Raw genomic sequence first — 22,836 nt, forward strand, 5'->3', positions numbered from 1 at the left:
CACGGGAGTATCGGTGGGCTGCAGAGAGCAGGTTGGGAGGTAAGTGAGTACTAGACTAACATCTGCAGGTCTAACGCTGTATACTGATGACCTGCTATACTCCATAAGCTTACTGTCAGAGGGGGAGACCCCCCTACTCTTCAGTCGCTCTGCACTGCACAATCAGCAGGAGAGATAAGCTGGTGAGAATTGCTAAATGACTCCTCTTCTTCTACCTCATCTGACACTTACATCTAGAGCAGGGCCGAATCTACCATAGGAAAAAATGGGCAATTGACCCAGGGCCCCAGAGCCTGTAGGGGCCCCCAAGTTGTCCCTCCCCATCTTAACTGTTGCTCCCCAGGGACTCTGCAGAGTCTGGTAAGTTGGGAGGTGATTGGGGGAGGGTCAGCAGCCAGCTCAGGGGCCCAGGAGGGAAATTTGGCTGCAACAAAGGGCCTCTAATGACACTTTTTGGTCGGGGGTGTCTGTTGGGGGGCCTCCCAGGCTAATTTTGCCCTAGGGCCCTGATCTAGAGGCTGCCATATTTATTTCCTCTTAAACCAGGGGTGTCCAACTCAATCACGGATGTGGCCAAAATCTAAAACTTAGTCTAAGTCGCAGGCCAGATCGTTTATTAAAATTTATCATTTATTATTCTAAAAGCATTTTAATTGGAATAATAAGACACAAATTGAAAAAAATTATTATTTCTCAGTTCTCAGCCATTAACCCCCTTGGCGGTATGAAAAATACCGCCAGGGGGCAGCGCAGCAGTTTTTTTTTAAATTTTTTTTTTTAAATCATGTAGCGAGCCGAGGGCTCGCTACATGATAGCCGCTGCTCAGCGGCATCCCCCCAGCCCCGCCGATCGCCTCCGACGATAGGCGATCAGGAAATCCCGTTCGAAGAACGGGATTTCCTGGAGGGCTTCCCCCGTCGCCATGGCGACGGGGCGTAATGACGTCACCGACGTCAGCGACGTCGGGACGTCATTGGGAGACCCGATCCACGCCTTGGCGCTGCCTGGCACTGATTGGCCAGGCAGCGCAGGGGTCTGGGGGGGGGGGGGGGGGGCGCGCCGCACCGGATAGCGGCGATCGGGCGCGCGGCGGCGGCGATCGGGGTGCTGGCGCAGCTAGCAAAGTGCTAGCTGCGTCCAGCAAAAAAAAAAATTATGTAAATCGGCCCAGCAGGGCCTGAGCGGCACCCTCTGGCGGCTTACCCCGTGTCACTCACGGGGTTACCGCTAAGGAGGTTAAATAGTGTTAAAATAAAACTTAAATGGATAAATGGATAAAACACACACATTTTATTTGCCCATTTGTCCCCGGTTATTGCAATGTTTAAAATGTTTCCCCTAGTACAATGTATAGTGCCGATATTTTATTTGGAAATAAACTTGCATTTCTTTCAGGTTTGCATCCATCACTAATTATAAGCCTGGAGATTAAAAAAATAAGAGTTGTATACCGTTTTGACATATTAAAACAGTTCAGTCCCTTAGGCAACTATTTATGTATTTTTTTAATGTAATTTTTTTTCTATATATAAAAAAAAATGTTTAGGTACTATGGGGGAGTGTGGCAGGGAAATAGTTAAATTTAGATGTAAGTGTTGGTATTTTTATCCAATAAAATGTGTTAAGATGTAGTTGTAATATTTGGCCACAAGATGTCCTCACTCATTATTTCCGATTCACGTAGGTAAGTATGTGAATCGGAAGTAATGCATGGCACTGTAACTTCAGAGAGATACAATGACGCAGGCATCTAAGAGATGGGAACTGCGCCTGCCGCTGAAGACGTGTATTCATGGCCCTGGGACTTCAGGTGAAGTTTTCTCAGGCCGTGATTATACTGCACCAGGTGCAGTAAGTAGTTAAATGGGAATAAATATGGCATCTTCCATATCCCTCCCACTTCAGTTGTCCTTCAAAGTTAAGATCTAGAGTTATTGCTCTTTAATACAAAGCAAAACATATAGTATTGGTAGCTAAGGCTGATTCTCCACTTTGTAAGCGTATATCTGTATATCAGGTGTCCTTTAAGAATAGAGTGACTACAAGAGAAGAAATGTTCTCTTCCAAACAAATTAGAGCCCATATCTTCAGATAAAAGGAGAAACTGTGTTATCATCATTTGTTTTAGTGCCTTGTAAATGCAAAAAATGAAGCCAGAAATTGCAAGGAGACATGCAAATCATTCATTACCTCTCAGACCTATAAACTATCCGGGAACACTGAGACCCCGACGGCTTATTGCCAATCCTGTACGTGTCACGCTATGTATGCAAACTGCATGGAGGTAATAACAACTCATTATCCTATATGAGAGCACTTCCATGGATGGGACTTCCAACACACCCCACAGATGATCAGACAGAGATCTGGGGATTTATAACGCTAAAGAAATCGAGATTCAATATCAGTCCAGCCCACCGTCTTCCGATGCTCCAGTCCTGACCCTCCCTGATGCCCACTGTGAGCGGGTTCAGCCATGGACGGGGATCTCATGGGAACTCTGACTGGTCTACAGCTATACAGCCCCACATATACAGCAATCTGTGTTCTGACTGCTCTCTCTCATGGCCAGCATTAAAGTGCACCCGAGGTGGCCTTGAATTGTTAAAATGGGACACAGTGGTATGTTGCTTTCTTAACAACATGCCTGTGTCCTGTAGGTGCCAACCTCTGCTCTCTCTTCTCTCAGCTACCCCACCCCCCACAAAATCCCCTGACAGCAGCTTTTTGGCAGCCTAAGAGGGGAAAGGGCCCCTTCCCAGCCTCTCTATGCCCCTTCCCTGTCCCCAGATTCCCTTTAACTCTTTCCAACCAGCACTGCAGCTCAAGATAATTTTATCTCCCTGAATACATTAATTTTTTTTTTACAAAGCTACAGTACTGGCAACAAAGGGTTGATCTTTCTCAGTAGAGGGAGGAGCTGGTCGGAGTCAGGTGATCTGCTCTATGCTGGGAAAGTAACTCCTCTCCCTCCTGTCAGCAAGGAGCAACAGGACCAAACCAGTCAGGTACTTTTATCATGTTATTGCCAAAAGTACAGAAATGCAATGTGAATATGATATCACCAGATCATGTAGTATTTCCTTCTCTTATCTCCAGTCCGGATGAGTTTTCGTGAACCAGGTCATGCGTGCCGAACTAATCCCCCCTCCCCCCAATAACAGTTATGTAATCAAAAGCTGAATTGTGCTGGAAAGATTCTAATAAAATCCCAGTGAAAATTCTTACCTGAAAGTGGTATTTCTACGGCCTCCAAGCACTTGAGGAATGAGAGCAGGCAGATGGCGGCGCGTCCGCAGAACATCTTCCTGGCGCTGAGGCGGTCGTGTCTCTTACTCGTCCTGCACATCTCGGAACGTCACACGGCCGCTGCACCTGCAGGCTGACACAAAAGACGTATTCACTACTAAAAGACCAAACAGCACAAAGTGTAAAATAGCAGACAATACGCCACACAGAAATGAGACCGCCTCTGCTGTGTGTACAGACAGGATGGTATTATAAGGTTTTACTTTCATGTCAGCAGCATAGAATGTTTCACTACAGTCACAGAAACTGCGCAGCCAAATATATCACATCAAAGGACGATTCTTTCCCCAGGGACGTTTCTGTAGAGCTGATGCACAAAGCAGCGTTAATCAATGAGCAATGCTGTGTTGTATCACAGTGGAAGCAATATACAAATAAGTCTATGCGAACGTGTAAATCTTCTGTTCTTGTTTGTTGAGGATCTGGTGGTCGCTGCTCTATGATGCGACACACTGGATGCTGTGAATGAGGCCCTGAGAAAGGCTGGGATTTCTTGTGGTGTTTCCTGGGACAGGGCCTGGTGGGAATGCCTTGTGGTACCCCTATAGGCTGCGCTGTATATCTTAATATTGGTGGGATTTAACCTCCGCCATAGACGCCAACGTAAAATATCGGTATTTGGGCGACAGAGTGGAAATGTGGGCGCCTGGTAAAGATGCAGGCTAATGATAGTGCTGGGCGGCTGGTACCGCTCTCGCTATACATTTGTGCACAGCCAAATGCTGATATTTTAGGTGCATTCCTCCCACCTTTTTGAGATGAGAAAGAGGGACACTTAAGGCACACCCCTACCACACCCCCTTATGACGCCCCCAGCACACCCCTACCACACCCCCTTATGACGCCCCCAGCACACCCCTACCACACCCCCTTATGACGCCCCCAGCACACCCCTAGTCCTGCATACCATCTATTAGCTGGGTATGTCATGATGAGCACTATCTGTTAATAGGTCTATCATGGGATCTGTTGTCTGAGACATGTAAGCTGTTCAATTATGTTATTTGGGGAAAGCCTGCCTCATTTTGTTATTATGCTGTCTAGATTGTATGTGGGGGACAATCTGCTTCCTTGTTACATGTTTTTTGACGGGGGACAAGTTGCCCAATTGTTATTTGGGAGGCAAGTGTATGCTGACCTCTTACCATTCTTCATCCTTAAAGTGAACCTGAGGTGAAAGTTTTATGGAGGCTGCCATATTAATTTACTTTTAAGCAATACCAGCTGCCTGGCTATCCTGCTGATCCTCTGCCTCTAATACGTTTAGCCACAGCCCCTGAACAAGCATGCAGCAGATCAGGTGCTCTGACTGAAGTGTGACAAGATTAGCTGCATGCTTGTTTCAGGTGTAATTCAGACAATACTGCAGCCAAATAGATCAGCAGGGCTGCCAGGCAACTAGTATTTTTTAAAAGGAAACAAATATGGCAGCCTCCATATCACTCTCACCTCAGGTTCACTTTAAAGCAATATCCAGATACTTCCCCTCCCTGAGGCGAGTACCCTGTAGGGCCACTTAATTTCCTTACAGGTACACTTTAAGCCTGGTACACACATCCAACTTTGACTGGCCAAGAATTGGCCATTTTACCACCTCCATGTAGTACAAGGGCTTACCAACCCAATCTGTTTCTAGTATTCAAAATCTGTTGGTCCTCATACTACATGGAGGTGGTGAAATCAGCAGTGGAGGTAAAATCAGCCAGTCATTGGTCAATCAAAATTGCATGTGTGTAGCAGGCTTTACAGGCGACCCTTTGCTTCCACTTGGATACACTCAAATTACGATCACACCTTAAAATGTTTGGAGGGTGAAATCTGGACATCTCCTGGCCCATGATCAGATGAATGGTTTGGGCCTTTATCGTGTTAAGCAGAAGTTCGGAGCTCACAGTATCTTCACCGGTGAGTCACAGCTCTGAGATTCAGGCCGGTTTCACACTGCAAACTGGCGGCAGCGATGCGATGTGTCGCGCCCGCCGCACCGCCAGACAGGCCTTCGGAGAGCACCAACTTAAAACGTGGTGTTCCTGCCTGGCTACTAGCCAAACAGGAAGTGACACGTGCTTCCCAACACTTCCTGTTACATGGATTCGGATGTCCACGGAAGCATATTGTTAAAATACGCTCCTGCGTTTGCGCGTCACATTGTTGCAACGCCAACATTTCTAAAATCCCAGCGTCGCTTTAGAGTAACATGACTTCCGGTCTGACACAGAGTGACGCTTGTTAACATAACTTTGTCCTAGCGTGGAGGAAGCGGGGAAAATGACTCTTCCGTCTCATTGTGCCGTACTGCACCACCTTACTGTGAAAGGGCCCTAAAAGGGCCCCCGAACCTGGCTGGAGCCGCACTCTCCAATAAGTTTCCATTGTCCACCTGGCAACATGCGTATGGGGTGTAAATGCCAAACACAGGATGTGAGCGTTTCCTGGGCGTCCTGGGCAAAAGATCCCCATGTTTTTACCAGCTGCGGTGCATGTGCAACGCATTCAGGAGTCCCTCTGTGACCTCCCTATGAATAGAGCATGTTCCTTCTTCACAGTCCATCTTCCCCGCGGACAGAAAAACAGGTTCCTCCATTCTCCACGCCGACATTTCTGGATATCCACCCAGCATTTAGCCATTAGCTGCTGTAATTACTTGTAAAATGATGCCATTATTACCCTGCCAAGTGCTCAGAGTACACAGCGGAGGGGACACATTGGCAGACGCACAGCGGAGGTTTAGCTGAGCGCTGTGTGGCGTCCTGGTAACTGAGGATGCTTCGCAAATAAGATTACTTCACAGTCAATCCACCCCAAAAAACAGAGGACTAATAATGTCAAGTATATTAAAGGACAACTGAAGCAAGAGGGGTATGGAAGCTGCCATATTTACTTCCTGTTAGGCTGCTTACACACTAAGACGTTACAGGCGCACGTTAGTACAGCCTGTAACACAGCCCCACCGCACAGTAATGAAAAATCAATCAGCCCATTCACAGTGCCCACGTTGCGTTACATTGTAACGCAGCACATCCGTTGAGAGTGCTGCATGCTGTGCGTTATGTGTGGCTAAGCCGCGTTAGACTGTTTGCACATGCTCAGTAGTGTTGGGGAGGAGGGGAGAGCAGCCGGGCACATGGCTAATTAATATTCACTGCACTCAGTGACGTGCAGTGTTTACTTCCTGGAGCGGCTGCTCTGTGCGGCGATTGGCCGGGCGGGACCACGTGATGCCGCATGTGTCCAAGAGTGCGCATCACGGCATCACAGACGCCAGAGTGAGCTGCACAACGCGGCTCACTCTGACGTCCACACCAGAGAGCACCAGGCGATGCGTTAGGGGCATGTTATGTGCCCTATAACGTCCCCTAAACGCAACGTCCTGGTGGGAAAGTAGCCTTAAAGTACAATTGGCACTATCGTGAGAAATTGGAAAATGTAAAATATATGTAAACACATACAAATAAGAAGTACATTTCTTCCAGAGTAAAAAAAAATAAAAAAAAATAAACGTATTTTCTCCTATGTTGCGGTCACTTATAGTAGGTAGTAGAAATCTGACAGAACGGACGGGTTTCTGACTAGTCCATCTTTTCATGGGGGATTCTCAGCACGGCCTTTACGATTAACAAAGACACTCCCTGAAAAGGATATATACAAATATGCTGCCCAGCTTCCCTGCTCACTGCACACTATTTTGGCAGTAGGACTGAGTAACTGCTATTCACTTCAGTAAGTGGTTTTGAAAATAAAGAAAAGCGTGAGACCCCCCATGAGGAGATGGGCTAGTCCAAAACCTGTCAGTTCTGTCAGATATTTACTACCTACTGTGAGTGACAGCAACATAGGAGAAAAGTAATTTATAGCTCATTTAACTCTGGAAGAAATGTATTTCTTATTTGTATGTGTTTATATGTATTTTAAGATATCCGTGATATTGGTCCTTTAAGCAATACCAGTTGCCTGGCTGCCCTGCTGAGCCTCTGCCTCTAATACTTTTAGCCACAGCCCCTGAACAAGCATGCATCAGATCAGGTGCTGTGACTGAAGTGTGACTGCATGCTTGTTTCAGGTGTGTGATTCAGACACTACTGCAGCCAAATAAATCAGCAGGGCAGCCAGGCAACTAGTATTGTTTGAAAGGAAATAAATATGGCAGCCTCTATATCCCTCTCACTTCAGTTGTCCTTTAAATATATTGAAATAATCCCAAACAACACTCCCAGATTTTCTGTGTCCCTGACAACTACAAGCGACGAGGATGGAAAGGCAGCCACTAGGAATTATTTCTTTAAAGGAGCCTATACACACATCGATTTTTCCATCAGATTGCCTGCAGATTCGATCACTCTACTCACATTGGATGTTAATCAATGTACCTGAGCCAAAAGTTGGGTCAAGGAGGAAATACTTACCAAAGACAGGGGAGCCACTGGATTATTGTCAGAAGTATGATCAAGGCCACTCCTCTGCAAGCACAAGCATGGCCGTACTGCGCTTGCACAAGTACAGCCGCGCCTGCGCAGGAACCCAGAGCTATTCGTACGCTGGAGCCACTGCTGGAATCCATTAAAAATCAATGTGCAGTATATTGTAAAAAATACGGTAAAAAAAATCAATATGCAACTTTCACCGTGCAGTATAATGCCGTGTAGAATCGTGACGCACTGCATGCTGGGAGTTACCGCATAGCGCTTGCGTTAACAGTAATAAATGAGGCATACGTTTCATTGACTGTATACTTCACTGCAGGGGCGGTGCTAGGATCCTAAAAGATCCCGGCGCCTTGGGGCACCAGGGAACCTATGGCTGGGGAGCCAGATGTGGCTCTTTTGATGGCTACATATGGCTCACAGACAAATCAGTAGGGGTTAATTCACTAATATACACGGCTCAAGCAGCGCAGCTCAGTGTGGCAGCGCAAGTAACATTTTCAAAGTAGTGCACCCAACTGCTGAAGTATGCACTGGTAACTTACTCACACTACCCCAAAATGAACAGCTGCTCCAAATGTCCCACTCTGGACCCTGTCAGGTCCAGTGACTTTGTAGAATGAGATCCCTGCACTTTGATTGGCCCAATAGGCTGTCTGTCACTTGACAGGCAGCCTATTGGGCCAAAGTGTGGGGATCTCGTCCTACAAAGTGAATCAACCCCCAAGTCAGCTAGCTAATTGTACAAGCTGTTAGTCGGTATTTCTCCTGTCTGGCTCTCGGGGAAATTCCTAATGTTGTTGAAACCCAAGAGAAGCTGAAGACGTGTCTGACACTTCCACTGCCCGGAGGATCAACTGTATACACCTCACCATGGCAACAGGGATGTGAGCCCTACTGTCCCAGTTTGAAACATATTGTATGGCTCCCACGGAATTACATTTTAAAATATGTGGCGTTTATGGCTCTCTCAGCCAAAAAGGTTCCTGACCCCTGGGGTAGAGTGACGGTGACAAATGGGCTTGCACTAACGATGCACCTGCTTCTCTGTATGTGACCAACGTGTGGGTAACATGAGGAGTGACTTTCCCGCTGCGATCTTGCTGTTACAGGAAACGCAATGCCATCTCTGAACCTAGCCTTTAAGGTGACCACACACACACAATCCAATAAAATGATCCGATTTTACGGAAATTCGATAAATATGATTGGATCTCCAGAAATATTTTTTTTTTCATTTGAGTTTCTAATCATTTTTATCATAATTTGGAAAAAATGAACACAGGTGTGTGGTATATTGGTCAGATTTTTGAAATGATACAATCAGTCAGAAAAATTTATTGCAATTCTTAAATTGAACAGATATTTTAAAAAAATTGTATGGTGTGTGGCCACCTTTAGACACATTTAATTCCCAGACTATCATGCATGAGCAAGAGTTATTCATCCATGCAGATTACAGTAACATACACGATGTGTGCACGGCGGTGCGTCTGACACGTGGCGGCGTGCCGGCCACACGTGAAGCATGCAGTCGTTACACGCCGCCGTTATTCACTGAATGCGTTTTACAATCCAATCCGGGTTTTATGTTGACAAATCCCCATGAATCGCTGGCTGAGCGGCGAATATCGCTTGTCGGACAGGAAGTAAGCTGAGCTAATATCGCGCAGAGCTCAGGAAATCAGCCCTCGTCGCTCCAGAGACTTCTCTGCCTGCTCTACACGGCTCTAAGGAGCGAAAACTGCAGAATGAATTCCAAGCGTGTCCGCACTCGCTTTATCCACCGTGCCAGAAAACAGCAACGCTCAAAGAATCGCTGGGTGAAAAATAAGATTCCCGAAGACCAACTGACTTCATTCTCATATAACCGAGACAGCTCATGTTGTTTCAGAAGCCTGGTACACACATCCAATAAAGATTGACCAATTTTCTCCACGTAGGGTGAAGGTCAACAGATAGTGAATACTAGGAACAGATTGTGTGGGTGAGCTCTCATACTACATGGAGGTGGTAAAATTGGCCAAATATTGGCCAGTTAAACTTGGATGTGTGTTCCAGGCTTAAAGGGGTTCTGTGGATCTTTAAAAAACAAAAACTGACACTTACCTGGGGCTCCTATCGGCCCCCTATGGCTGTCATGTCCCGCGCCGTCCTACAATCCTCCGCCGCCGGTCACGGTCCAATTATTCGTCTTACTAGACGAATAGTGCTCGCTCCCGCTCACGTCTCTGGGAGCTTACTGCGCAGGAGCACTATGAGGTTCTCTCGTACTGCGCCTGCACAGTAAGCTCCTGTAGACGCGCGCGGGAGCGAGCACGTGCGTGGCCACGGCTGCGCAGCCACAGTAGCATCAGACGAATAATTGGACTGGCGGTGAAGGATTGTAGGAGAACGGCGTGGGACAGGACAGCTGCAGGAGGCTGATGGAAGTCCCAGGTAAGTGTCAGTTTTTGTTTTTTTAGAGATCCACAGAACCCCTTTAGCAGCCAGGCCTATATGCAATTCACTATTTCTCCTGAGTTCTCTCCATATAAGATAATTTGTGGTTTTTTTTAGATTAACTTTTTAGCAATTTGCAGTGGAAAAAGCTCTGGGGAGAGGAAAGCCTCTGGATACTATCGAGGCTTCCGCTGTCCTCCTCCATCCCCTGGTGCTCTCGCTCTGGACCTCGCACTGCAAAGCCGACAATTTGTCAGGCTGTGCAATATTTACCTTCCCGGCTCCAGCAGGGGCGCTATTGTGGCTCTTGGCTCGGAAATAGGCGGAAATATCCAATCCTAGTTGGGTCCGCTCTACCAGAGATCGGCTATTTCTGTCTATTTCCGAGCCGACAGCCACAACTGCGCCTGCGCTGGAGCCGGGAAGGTAAATATTCGTTCGGGGACGTCTAGTGAGACCACCGTGGGACACAGGATGACCGGGGAAGCCTCGATAGGATCCAGAGGCTTTCCCCTACCGAGGTGAGGATACCCCAGGGGCATTTTATTTTGACATGCACATTCTCTTTAAGGTTTGCCATGGGGGTGATTAAAGAGGAACTGTAACCAAGGATGAACTTCATCCCAATCAGTAGCTGATACTCCCTTTCCCACAATAAATCTTTACCTGTTCTCAAATAGATCATCAGGGGGGTCTGTATTGTGCTGAAACCCCTCCCACAGTTTGATGTCTTGGCCATGGTCCTGACAGTTTTCTGTCTGAGCCTTGCTGCATTGTGGGAAATAACGGCTGTTGCCAACTGCCAAGCAACCAGTATCTCGCTCTGTGCATATGGATATCTATTAAAAAAAACTGCTTTTTAGCCTATCACATTGTTAGGGGGTGTGGTTATAGATTATCGCAGTTGGTGCTTTCTTAATTTCCTGTCTGCCAGCAGTAAAGATGATGACGTGCAGGATGATTGTGGATTAAACAATATGAACAAATCACATGGTGAATATCAATCATTTCTTGATCTCTCTTTTATTTGTTTAACCTTTTACCTGCAATGTATTGATTTATTTTTTATGCAGTCATTTTTCGTCACCACACAATGATATGGAGGATTTGTGTGTTACAACACGTGAAATTAGGGTGAAAAAATTATTTCTTACTTTCCTGAATAGTTTAATAAACTTCCCTCTTTTCTCCACCGTCTGTTTCCCCTTCTCTGTCCCCCTTCTGTGTGGTTGGGGGTTGGCTGTTTGTCAGGGGGGCGGCTGGTGATAGTGGCCTTGGGCGGTATAAAGTACAAACCCAGCCCTGCACAAAGGTAGTGAATTGAGTCCTATGAATGAGTTATATGGTTACAAAAGGACAATGCAGTGGTATAGGGTAATATATATATGATACCCTTTTACTTCTGCTGATGATCAGTACGGTTGAATACCAGTGCGGGGGCAGATGGAGTAAACATGGAAGTGTGTGCAGCATATGTTACTGGCAGGGCTGGTAGTCTTGGTCTAAAACGATCAGAAGTATCTGGATATGTACTGTGATGTCCAGCAGAATGACCAGCTGTGGCATTATGACAGGAAAGGCCACAGGAACCTGAATCAACAACGATGAAAGTAACTGGACAGCTCACAGTAAGTCTTGGCACAATGCCCTCTGAAATCTGAACATTGTTTTTCTTTTACAATTTTGTCTAAAGGTGTCTCACATCAAACGTTCTCTTCAGAAAGTCTTTGTAGTGATGACAATCGGGCATGTGTTGTCCATGTGTGCTCACTGGTAGCCAGGCATGGGTGAAGAAGATGCGTAGTCACTATGTGTTGAGTAGACCTCATGCCATTCAGCTGAATCTGGTTCTGAACAGATCAAAGGTGCAGAACTCCACCATGGATTCTGAGGGCTCTTTTGTGCCTCCTTTGATGCCCCTTACGTTTGCTCTTCAGCATTCCATTGATGAACCATTCATGGAAGACAATGATCTCCTGCTGCCACCTGCTTCCACTGAGAACAAGGGCAACGTCTGAACAGGCGGATGGCTTGGATACAGAGAGAGAGAGATGGAGATCCAGATTTAAATACAATACGACTTCTCTGCTTGGGAATATCAGCAGGTAAAGTCTGGCAACTCTGCATCTAAACATCTTCATCAGTGAGGACCGCCTGCTTTTCCTCAGATCCCTTCTTGCTTCATTAAAATACAAGGCCTACCTTATAGCATTTATTACTTATGCTTAGCATGTGGTTTTTTTTTTTATGTAGATAGAGAACAGAGGTGCCAACAGGATAAAATAAAGTAAAAATTAAAAAAAAAATGCTTGGGAGGCAGTGGTGGACTTACGGTACCTCCTAGAAGCAGACACAATAATTGTAGATTTTTTTAAAAAACCATACATTTATTGTATACTCCCAAAAAGTGCTGCAATGCGTTTCGCAGGTATAACCCGCTTCATCAGGCAATAAACTGGGGTATAAACAGTATTGAGTCAGTGATGCACCAGGCGCGTTTTTTTTATAATCCCGCCCTCCATCCCCCCACCAGCCAATCACTGTGATAGGCTGTCATAGGCTTCAGCCTATAACAGCCGATCACCCCTGAGCCTCTGGAGGGGACAGCTGTGTCACACGGCTGTTCCCAGTACAGCGCTGCCTTAGACCGCAGCGCTGTATGGAGTAAAAAGACGGCTGTTTCGCCTCCTGACAGTCTCCTAGCGGCGATTGCTGCTGGGAGACTGAAGGCGGAGCTCCACCTACCAGGTGGAGATGCGCGCGCATCAGCGGCGTGACACGGTCGGCAAGTAGTTCATCTCCTCACCTGCATTGACAGTGGTTACCTGGAAGGTAACCCTGGCGCTTTGAGTCCTATGGGAGAAAAGCGCTTTACAAATGTTATTGTATTGTATTGTATTGTTTGTGAGTATCTCTAATATTCACTCCAATACCTACCCCACTAGATTAGGCTCTCAGTGTTCCTTTTGTATGTGTTTTTTAATATCCTCGTTATATTTAGGGCCCTGGTTCACCTGGTCAAATTTATCATTGCCAGTAGGAATGAATAGGAGATTGTGCTTTAAAGGGATACTTAAGTCTGATAAAAAAAAAGACTTTTACTCACCCGGGGCTCCCCTCAGCCCCCTGCAGCTGAACGGTGCCCTCGCCGTGTCCCTCCGATGCACCTGGTCTCGCCGGCGGCCACTTCCGGTTTGCCCGTCACCGGCCGACAGGCTGGGAACGTGGCTGATTACCCGCGTCCCCGGACGCAATAGCATTATAGAGGGCGCTATTGCGGCCGGGGACGCGGATAATCAGCCGCGTTCCCAGCCTGTCGGCCAGTGACGGGCAAACCGGAAGTGGCCGCCGGCGAGACCAGGTGCATCGGAGGGACACGGCGAGGGCACCGTTCAGCTGCAGGGGGCTGAGGGGAGCCCCGGGTGAGTAAAAATCTTTTTTTTTCATCAGACTTAAGTATCCCTTTTAAACAATACCAGTTGCTTTGCAGTCCTGCTGATCTCTTTGGCTGCAGTAGTGTCTGAATCACACACCTGAAACAAGGATGCAGCTAATGCAGTCACACTTCAGTCAGAGCACCTGATCTGCTGCATGCTTGTTCAGGGGCTATGGGTAAAAGTATTAGAGGCAGGGGATCAGCAGGACAGCCAGGCAATCTGCATTTACAAAAAAAGTAAATAGCAAGCGGTCACCAGTGTTTCATGCAGCACTCTGAACAGAGGAGGAGTCACCCCCGTATTAAGCATCACACCTCCTATAACAATAATTAGGGCACGGCTACATGTGCGTTACAGAAACCATTTTATTACATGAATTGATATATATTTAATATATTAAATGATATACAAGTCACACAATAACATTATTTTTGGAAAGCACTTGTAGCCACGCCCCAAATTATTATTATATGAGGCAATCTGCATAGTTTAAAAGGAAATAAATGTCAGCCTCCATATCCCTTTCACTGCAGGAGTCCTTTAAGGCCTCTTTTACACTATATGCTGAAAAACTGAGGTGCTTTAAAGGGGAACTGAAGTAAGAGTTATATGGAGGCTGCCATGTTTATTTCCTTTTAATCAATACCAGTTGCCTGGCAGCCCTGCTGGTCTATTTCTCTGCAGTAGTATCCGAATAACACCAGAAACAAGCATGCAGCTAGTCTTGTCAGATCTGACTTTAAAGTCTGAAACACCTGATCTGCTGCATGCTTGTTCAGGGGCTATGGCTAATAGTATTTGAGGCAGAGGATCAGCAGGGCTGCCAGGCAACTGGTATTGCTTAAAAGGAAATAAACATGGCAACCTCCATATACCTCTCTTTTCAGTTCCCCTTTAACCCAGGGGTCCCCTTTTCCGGCCCGGGGACCACTTTCTGACCAAAATAGTGACCAGTATGGGTAGGTAGTGCCCCAGTATAGCTAGTATAGTGCCCAGTATAGCTAGTAAAGTGCCCAGTATAGCTAGTAAAGTGCCCAGTATAGCTAGTATAGTGTGCCAGTATAGCTAGTATAGTGCCCAGTATAGCTAGTATAGTGCCCAGTATAGCTAGTATAGTGCCCAGTATAGCTAGTAAAGTGCCCAGTATAGCTAGTATAGTGCCCAGTATAGCTAGTATAGTGCCCCAGTATAGCTAGTATAGTGCCCCAGTATAGCTAGTATAGTGTGCCAGTATAGCTAGTATAGTGCCAGTATAGCTAGTATAGTGTGCCAGTATAGCTAGTATAGTGCCCAGTATAGCTAGTATAGTGCCCCAGTATAGCTAGTATAGTGTGCCAGTATAGCTAGTATAGTGCCCAGTATAGCTAGTATAGTTCTCAGTATAGCTAGTATAGTGCCCCAGTATAGCTAGTATAGTGCCCAGTATAGCTAGTAAAGTGCCCAGTATAGCTAGTATAGTGCCCAGTATAGCTAGTATAGTGCCCAGTATAGCTAGTATAGTGCCCAGTATAGCTAGTATAGTGCCCCAGTATAGCTAGTATAGTGTGCCAGTATAGCTAGTATAGTGCCCAGTATAGCTAGTATAGTGCCCCAGTATAGCTAGTATAGTGCCCCAGTATAGCTAGTATAGTGTGCCAGTATAGCTAGTATAGTGCCCAGTATAGCTAGTATAGTGCCCCAGTATAGCTAGTATAGTGTGCCAGTGTAGCTAGTATAGTGCCCAGTATAGCTAGCATAGTGCCCCAGTATAGCTAGAATAGTGCCCAGTATAGCTAGTATAGTGCCCCAGTATAGCTAGTATAGTGTGCCAGTATAGCTAGTATAGTGCCCAGTATAGCTAGTATAGTGCCCCAGTATAGCTAGTATAGTGTGCCAGTATAGCTAGTATAGTGCCCAGTATAGCTAGTATAGTGCCCCAGTATAGCTAGTATAGTGTGCCAGTATAGCTAGTATAGTGCCCAGTATAGCTAGTATAGTGCCCCAGTATAGCTAGTATAGTGTGCCAGTATCGCTAGTATAGTGCCCAGTATAGCTAGCATAGTGCCCCAGTATAGCTAGAATAGTGCCCAGTATAGCTAGTATAGTGCTCAGTATAGCTAGTATAGTGTGCCAGTATAGCTAGTATAGTGCCCAGTATAGCTAGTATAGTGCTCAGTATAGCTAGTATAGTGCCCCAGTATAGCTAGTATAGTGCCCAGTATAGCTAGTAAAGTGCCCAGTATAGCTAGTATAGTGCCCAGTATAGCTAGTATAGTGCCCCAGTATAGCTAGTATAGTGCCCAGTATAGATAGTAAAGTGCCCAGTATAGCTAGTATAGTGCCCAGTATACCTAGTATAGTGCTCAGTATAGCTAGTAGAGGGGGGGGGAGGGGCGAGAGGCCAGACACGCCGCGGCCCGGAGGTAAACTGCCAACGGACCGGTAGTGGGCCGCGGCCCGGTGGTTGGGGACCCCTGCTTTAAACGACCACTATCATGAACATTTTACAAATTTAAAAGACACGTAAACATATATAAATAAGAAGTACATTTTTTTCCAGAGTAAAATGAGCCATAAATTTCTTTCCTCCTATGTTGCTGTCACTTACAGTTGGTAGTAGAAATCTGACAGAACTGACAGGTTTTGGACTAGCCCATCTCCTCATGGGAAGTTCTCAGGGTTTTCTTTATTTTCAAAAGCACTTAGTGAATGGCAGTTGCTCCGTCCAACTGCCAAAATAGTGTGCAGCGATCAGGGAGGCTGGCCAGCATCTTTGTATAAATTATTTTCATGGAGGGTCTTTATAAAGAATATAGGCCATGCTGAGTATCCCCCATGAAGAGATGGACTAGTCAATAGTCCAAAACCTGTCACTTCTGTCACTTTTCTACTACCTACTGTAAGTGACAGCAACATAGGAGAAAAGTCATTTATGGCTCATTTTAATCTGGGAGAAGTGTACTTCTTATTTGTATGTGTTTATAGGTATTTTAAATTTTACAATTTTTTTTGCAGTAATTGCCCTTTAACTTTCCCTAGCAATGCATTGTGAAAAAGTTGTCAGATAAAATGCATATAATGCATATATATGTAAGCTCGCAAGGGTAGGGCTCTCTCCCCTTTTGTGTCTTGAAAATTATTATACATTTTATTTAACGTTACTTTTATCACTGTTATTTACAATTCTGTATTTTGTATTTTGTATAATTTTTGTATTTTGTCACTAATTATGTATCGTGTATAATGGTGTCTGTATTATTATGCACCCCATGTTCGTTTCTTACAGTAAAACAGTTAAAACTTACAAAGCAGATTTAAACATAAAATAAAACTGTGGAATATCTTTTAAAGTCATTTTTAGGAGAAGGAAGATAGATACAATAGTTTATTTCATTAGTTTATTTTCGCTTTGGGTGTCCTTTAAGTCTGAGGGGAAAGTAAAGAAGAAAAAAAGAAAACCCAGCTGTAACGATTGCGGAATAATCTCCGTGATCAGCGCACAAGGCGTGACACGGTGGAAATCCGCCACAAGCGTATGAAGGGGGGAACCCAGCTTTGGTGCAAGCACCAGTAGAGGGCAATTCCCACCGGCAGATGGCGCTGTGGAGTGCAGACGAGTACAACCGCTGCACAGCCACAGATGCCAGATGGGGATTGTACAGATCAAGACAATGCGGGCTGAACAGCCCTTAAGAGAAAGAGCACAGGTACAGGATGAATGTGTGTTCACCAATCTAGTCGCGACCCTGCGACGGTGAACACACATCGGCAGAAACAAAAGTAGGAATGCGATTGCGAGAATGGCGATCGCCAGAAGTGACACAAGACAGACTAGAACAGAACACAAGAGGAGCAAAGGCACAGCAAATAATACAATGAGAATGATAAAGAAAATATCAAACGCTAACTAAACGCGAACACCGCACTCATTCGCAACAGCGAACGCGTTTACAGCGCGGTCTCCGCGTGATAAGTACAACAGAGACAAGCACGCTACCCTAACTAACCACCGACAGACAAACACGAAACAGAGAACGCGAGCGCTTGCTTAACGGTTACCTCACCGAGCCTACAGCAAGCGTTCGTATCAGACAAAACAGACAAACGGATGTAATGATTCGCTCAGCTGCCTGCACAGGCAGGCAGGCAGCTTTTTGACCACTGTTCAGGTCTGCATTCTGCAGGTCTCTGGAAGAGAGACCTTTTGTCAGTTTTGCAGCTTGCTGCTGCTGAGGAATTTGCATACGTTTGTCATGCAAATTGCCTAGCCACATCCTTTGTAGGCTTGCTCTATATATACCATGTGATATCACAGACCTTCGCTGGTCATAAGGGTTTGTCCTGTGAAACACTCCTGGAGTGTCAGCCATGCTTATTGTTTGAAGATTAGCTTAGAGTAATTCCTGGGACTGCACTAGGCATCCTTGCTAGAGCAGTCAGGATTGTATTATTTGTATTGCCTGTTCTGTCTGTCTGTCGTGCTTGGATCACACTAGCCTCTAGCAGTAGCGGCTGTGGATCCTTCTGGTCTGCAACTCTCTTGCTGTACTTGGATCGCACTTGCTCTGACGGAAAGAGCAATGGATACAGCTCGCAGTGTTTCTATACTTGGGTCGCACTTGCTCTGACGGAAAGAGCAGTGGATCGTATCTCTCACTTATTCCTGTTTTCGTGTATCTGTCTTGTCTGCTACGAACGCTTGCTGGAGGCTCGGTGAGGTAACCGTTAAGCAAGCGCTCGCGTCCTCTGTTTCATGTTTGTCTGTCGGTGGTTAGTTAGGCGTGCTTGTCTCTGTTGTGCTTAACACGCGGAGACCGCGCATAAACGCGTGCACTGTTGCGAATGAGTGCGGTGTTTGCATTTAGTTAGCGTTTGTTATTTTCCTTATCTTCTCATTGTATGATTACTGTGCCTTTGCTACTCTCATGCCCTGTCTTGCTTAAGTCTTGTGTCACCTCTGGCAATCGCCTCTCTCGCGATTGCGTTCCTACTTTGTTTCTGCTGTTGTGTGTGCACCGTCGCGGATTGGAGACTAGATTGGGGCACATACATACATTCTGTCCCTGTGCTCATTCTCTTTCGCAATCGCTTCTCTTGCAATTGTGTTCTCACTTGGTTTCCTCCGTTGTGTGTCCGCCGTCGCAGGTTGGCGGCTAGATTGGTGGACATACATACATTCCTCATCTGTGCTTATTCTGTCTTGTGTCGCTGTTAGCAATCGCCATCTCTGGCGATTGCCTTCTCACCTGATCTTCATGGTTGTGTGTTCATCATCGCAGGGTGGCAACTAGATTGGTGGACACACATACCCTCTGTCGCGTTGATCTCTCTCTTTCAGGGCTATCTTGCCCTGCGTTTCTTCCCTTCGTGCAATTCCTGTCTGGCGTCTGTGGCAGGGCAGAGGAGCTGTTCCTCTGCACTCCACAGCTCCACCTGCCGACAGGAATTTCCCTCTACAGGTGCGTTGCACCTTTTGCTGGGTTCCCTCAAATTATACGCTTGTGGAGGATTTCCACAGTGTCAGCGCACGTCCTGTGCGCTGATCACGGAGAGAATCCCACAAGCGTTACAACGGAAAACAGGAATAAGGGAGGAAGGATCCACTGCTCTTTCTGCCAGAGCGAGTGCGATCCGAGTTCAGGAACACGATTACAGATCAGAAGGATCCACTGCCGCTACCGCTAGGGGCTAGTGCGATCCAGGCAAGACAGATCAGAAGGATCCACAGCACTACCGCTAGAGGCTAGTGCGATCCAGGAAAACAGAACAGAAGGATCTACAGCACTAGCTCAAGGCTAGTGCGATCCAGGGAAGACAGATCAGAAGGATCCACAGCACTACCGCTAGAGGCTAGTGCGATCCAGGAAAACAGAACAGAAGGATCCACAGCACTAGCTCAAGGCTAGTGCGATCCAGGCAAGACAGATCAGAAGTATCCACAGCACTACCGCTAGAGGCTAGTGCGATCCAGGAAAACAGAACAGAAGGATCCACAGCGCTAGCGCAAGACTAGTGCGATCCTAGCAAGACAGATCAGAAGGGGCTACCGGTAGCAACCGCTGCCTTGGTTAGCACCCAGACAAACAGAACGATTTCCTGTCGACCACCGCTGGGACAGGACAATTGCAACAGACAGACAAAACAGATATGCAATCTAACTGCACTAGGAACTGCCTAGTACAGTTCCGAGAATTACTCTAAGATAACTTTAACAAGAAATGGCATGGCTGACACTCTAGGAGTGTTTACAACAAACCCTGAAGAAATGACCAGCAAAGGACTGTGGGTAATCCCAACCTTTATACTGCCAGCAGCTAGATGATTTGCATAACCAATGTATGCAAATCCCTCAGCAACAGAGCAGGTCTGGAACTTGCAAGACAAAGCCAGGTCTCTTATCCAGAGACCTGCATCCCTCAGACACAAGGAATGGTCAAACAGCTGTCTGCCTGTGCAGCCAGCCGAGCGGATCATCACACCAGCATGCCCTGCAACTTCCTTTATGCGGCAATGTACCAAATAAGAGCCAGGTAAACTGGGGAATGATCATTTATCAACAAGAAAAGTAAAAGTGCCTGGTTAGCATCCTTATTACTTGTTTACCAGATAAAAATAAAGAATTGATTTTGGATTTTATGCCTGACAGTTACACTTTAAACACAAGGAGCACTTCCTACTGATGTATTTTAGTTTCCCAGCTGTATTGTGGTGGAGTGAGCTCCCACATGGACTCGGGAATTGATATACAATTTTACTAGAGGGGCTAGACCAGGAGGCGGGAAGCACAGTGTCCGTACAGTGACCGGCACAGGATAAAGACTGCGCTGGATCGCTGGGAATCAGATGTTGTCCGATATTTTTCCCTAATAAGGCACTTGGTTGGACAGCGCACATGCATGGCGCTTATTCTTCGTTTCTGGAATCTTGCTCCTCCTGACCAATACCCATAACTACATCTCTACCCAGTGGCGTAGCTAAGGAGCTCTGGGCCCCAGTGCACGTTTTGCATGGAGCCCCCCAACACTCTATACATAACAATTCCTACGGTGCACCAGAACCTGCCAAGGACAACCACAATGTCAGAGGGGCAAGGAGGGGATGGGGAACAGTTTGTTAATGATTACTACTAATAAAAGCACCTATAGACGTGATTATTACCAGCATAGGACCAATAGAGAGATAATTCTGTGGTTGAGGGTGGGCCCCACAGGGCCCCTCTGGCCCAAGGGCCCCGTTGCGGTCGCTACCTCTGCACCCCCTATTGCTACGCCACATTCACTACCTGTTTGTAAAGTTGCTTATTAAACTTGATATACCGTAGTAATCAGGCTCAATCAATCATAATTATTTTGTGTCACACTAACCAAGTCAGATAATGATCACCATGCAGCAGTGGAATTCAGAAATGGGTGCAGATCATTTACAAATTTTTATTTATGTAAAAAAGCATTTATTGAAGCTGTGAGGTGCTCCTGCTGTCACCACGCCTCCTGCTGACAGCTATAGTGGCTGGTGATAAAAGCTGAGGGGGACGCCGATGGAAGTTCCTGTTTTCTTGCTACAAGCTCCTGATGTTAACGGGAGAGGCTAGCAATAGCTCCAGCCACAGTATTACACATTGCTTTCCACAAAGCTGAATATATTTGCACCATGAAAAGCTTCTTGTGCAGGAAAACTCAGTGGGCTGCACCACATAACAAGCTGAGATTAGTTCTAAGGCACTGGTAGCACCTGATTCTAGAAGGGGAATTTGAGGGAGGTTGAATCCCCTTCAAGTCTAAATTTTTATGACTTTAATCATTCCGCCCTGTCCACCTAGTCATGTAAGTCAAGTGTAAGTAATTTTTATTAAATGCCCCTTAAAGAGAACCCGAGGTGGGTTCTGACAATGCTATCTGCACACAGGGGCTGGGTCTGCCTATACTGCCCAGCCTCTGTTGCTATCTCAATCCCCCTAAGCCCCCCCTGCGCTCTGCTATGCCCCATAAATCACAGCCACGCTGTCGACACGCAGCGGGCTGTGTTTACCTCTGTACTGTCATGTTCGCCGCTCCCTCCGCCTCCTGCATAGCCCCGCATCCCTTCCCTCCCCGCTGATTGGAGGGAAGGGAGGCGGCGGGGACCGGAGCTATGCAGGAGGCGGCAAAAGTGACAATACAGAGGTAAACACAGCCCGCTGCGTGTCGACAGCGCGGCTGTGATTTATGGGGCATAGCAGAGCGCAGGGGGGGCTTAGGGGGATTGAGATAGCAACAGAGGCTGGGCAGTATAGGCAGACCCAGCCCCTGTGTGCAGATAGCATTGTCAGAACCCACCTCGGGTTCTCTTTAAAGGGGGTTGTTACATCCAAAAAATAAAAAATTGCCCAAAATAGTTAGTGCCCCCAAATATATGTTATCCCCCAATTTCTTTCTTCTTTTTACCTGGTTTGGGTGCCTTTGCCTAACTGCGTGAACTGTGCAGTGTCAGTATATATTTTTTTATTTTTAGCTTCAGTTACAAGCCTATCTCAGTATGCAAATGATTGGAAGCTTCCTACTGTGGATAAGATATGGACACTGTGACCAAAAGGTAATTGAACCCCTCCTGCCTTTGAACCTTTGAAGATTTTACACAGTGATGTAAGCCTGTTGTCTAGGTGATGGTTGCTGTGGGAGTGACAGTAAGCTGGGGCAGTAGGGGGTGGGGGGAGAGGAATTAACACTGAGTTAGGTAAGAAAAAAAAAAAAGCGCATCACAGAGAAACAGTAAAGATGGAAACCAGCAGAAATATTTATTTTCTTTTTTTCCTTTCTCCTAAAGCCGACAGCGACGACTAAAAACATCAGGATAGGTGAGCTAAATGAGTCATTTCTCATTGGATGATTTTTTTTTCAGTTAATATGGAGTGAATGCCTTTTTGATACCTTTACCTCTTGTAGACAGACTCTGAGAGCCGTTCCTTCATACTCACCTGCTGCTGGCTATGCCCCCTCCTTTTATTACCCCAGTGGGAGACAGGCTGAGGTACAGCTCACTCACATGCCCCTCCCACTTCCAGCTTATGCGGTATGGTGAGCGGTATTCAAGCCACGCCTCCTCAGCCAGAAGAGTGGTTGCAGAAGGCTTGAGAAGAAGGGGATGAATGCAACGGTATTTAGGGAGATTTTTTCATACTCCTATTTAACTCACATGACTAGTGGGAGGGGGAAGGTGAAGTAAAACTGGAAAGAGGGGTTCAAATTTTTAAGCTGATAAATATTGAAAG

At 46.4% G+C, this 22,836-nt stretch overlaps 1 protein-coding gene across 1 annotated transcript in view; it reads right to left on the bottom strand.

Moving 5' to 3' along the window:
- CHL1 (cell adhesion molecule L1 like) overlaps window positions 1-22,836 on the bottom strand; it is a 444,338-nt gene that overhangs the window by 68,959 nt on the left and 352,543 nt on the right. Inside the window, 1 exon segment of the mRNA XM_068251901.1 lies at window positions 3,230-3,383. Coding sequence (XP_068108002.1) covers window positions 3,230-3,350 — 121 coding nt within the window. The 5' untranslated portion in view covers window positions 3,351-3,383.

The sequence above is a fragment of the Hyperolius riggenbachi genome, chromosome 9, assembly GCF_040937935.1.
Source record: "Hyperolius riggenbachi isolate aHypRig1 chromosome 9, aHypRig1.pri, whole genome shotgun sequence".
Taxonomy (NCBI): Eukaryota; Metazoa; Chordata; class Amphibia; order Anura; family Hyperoliidae; genus Hyperolius; species Hyperolius riggenbachi.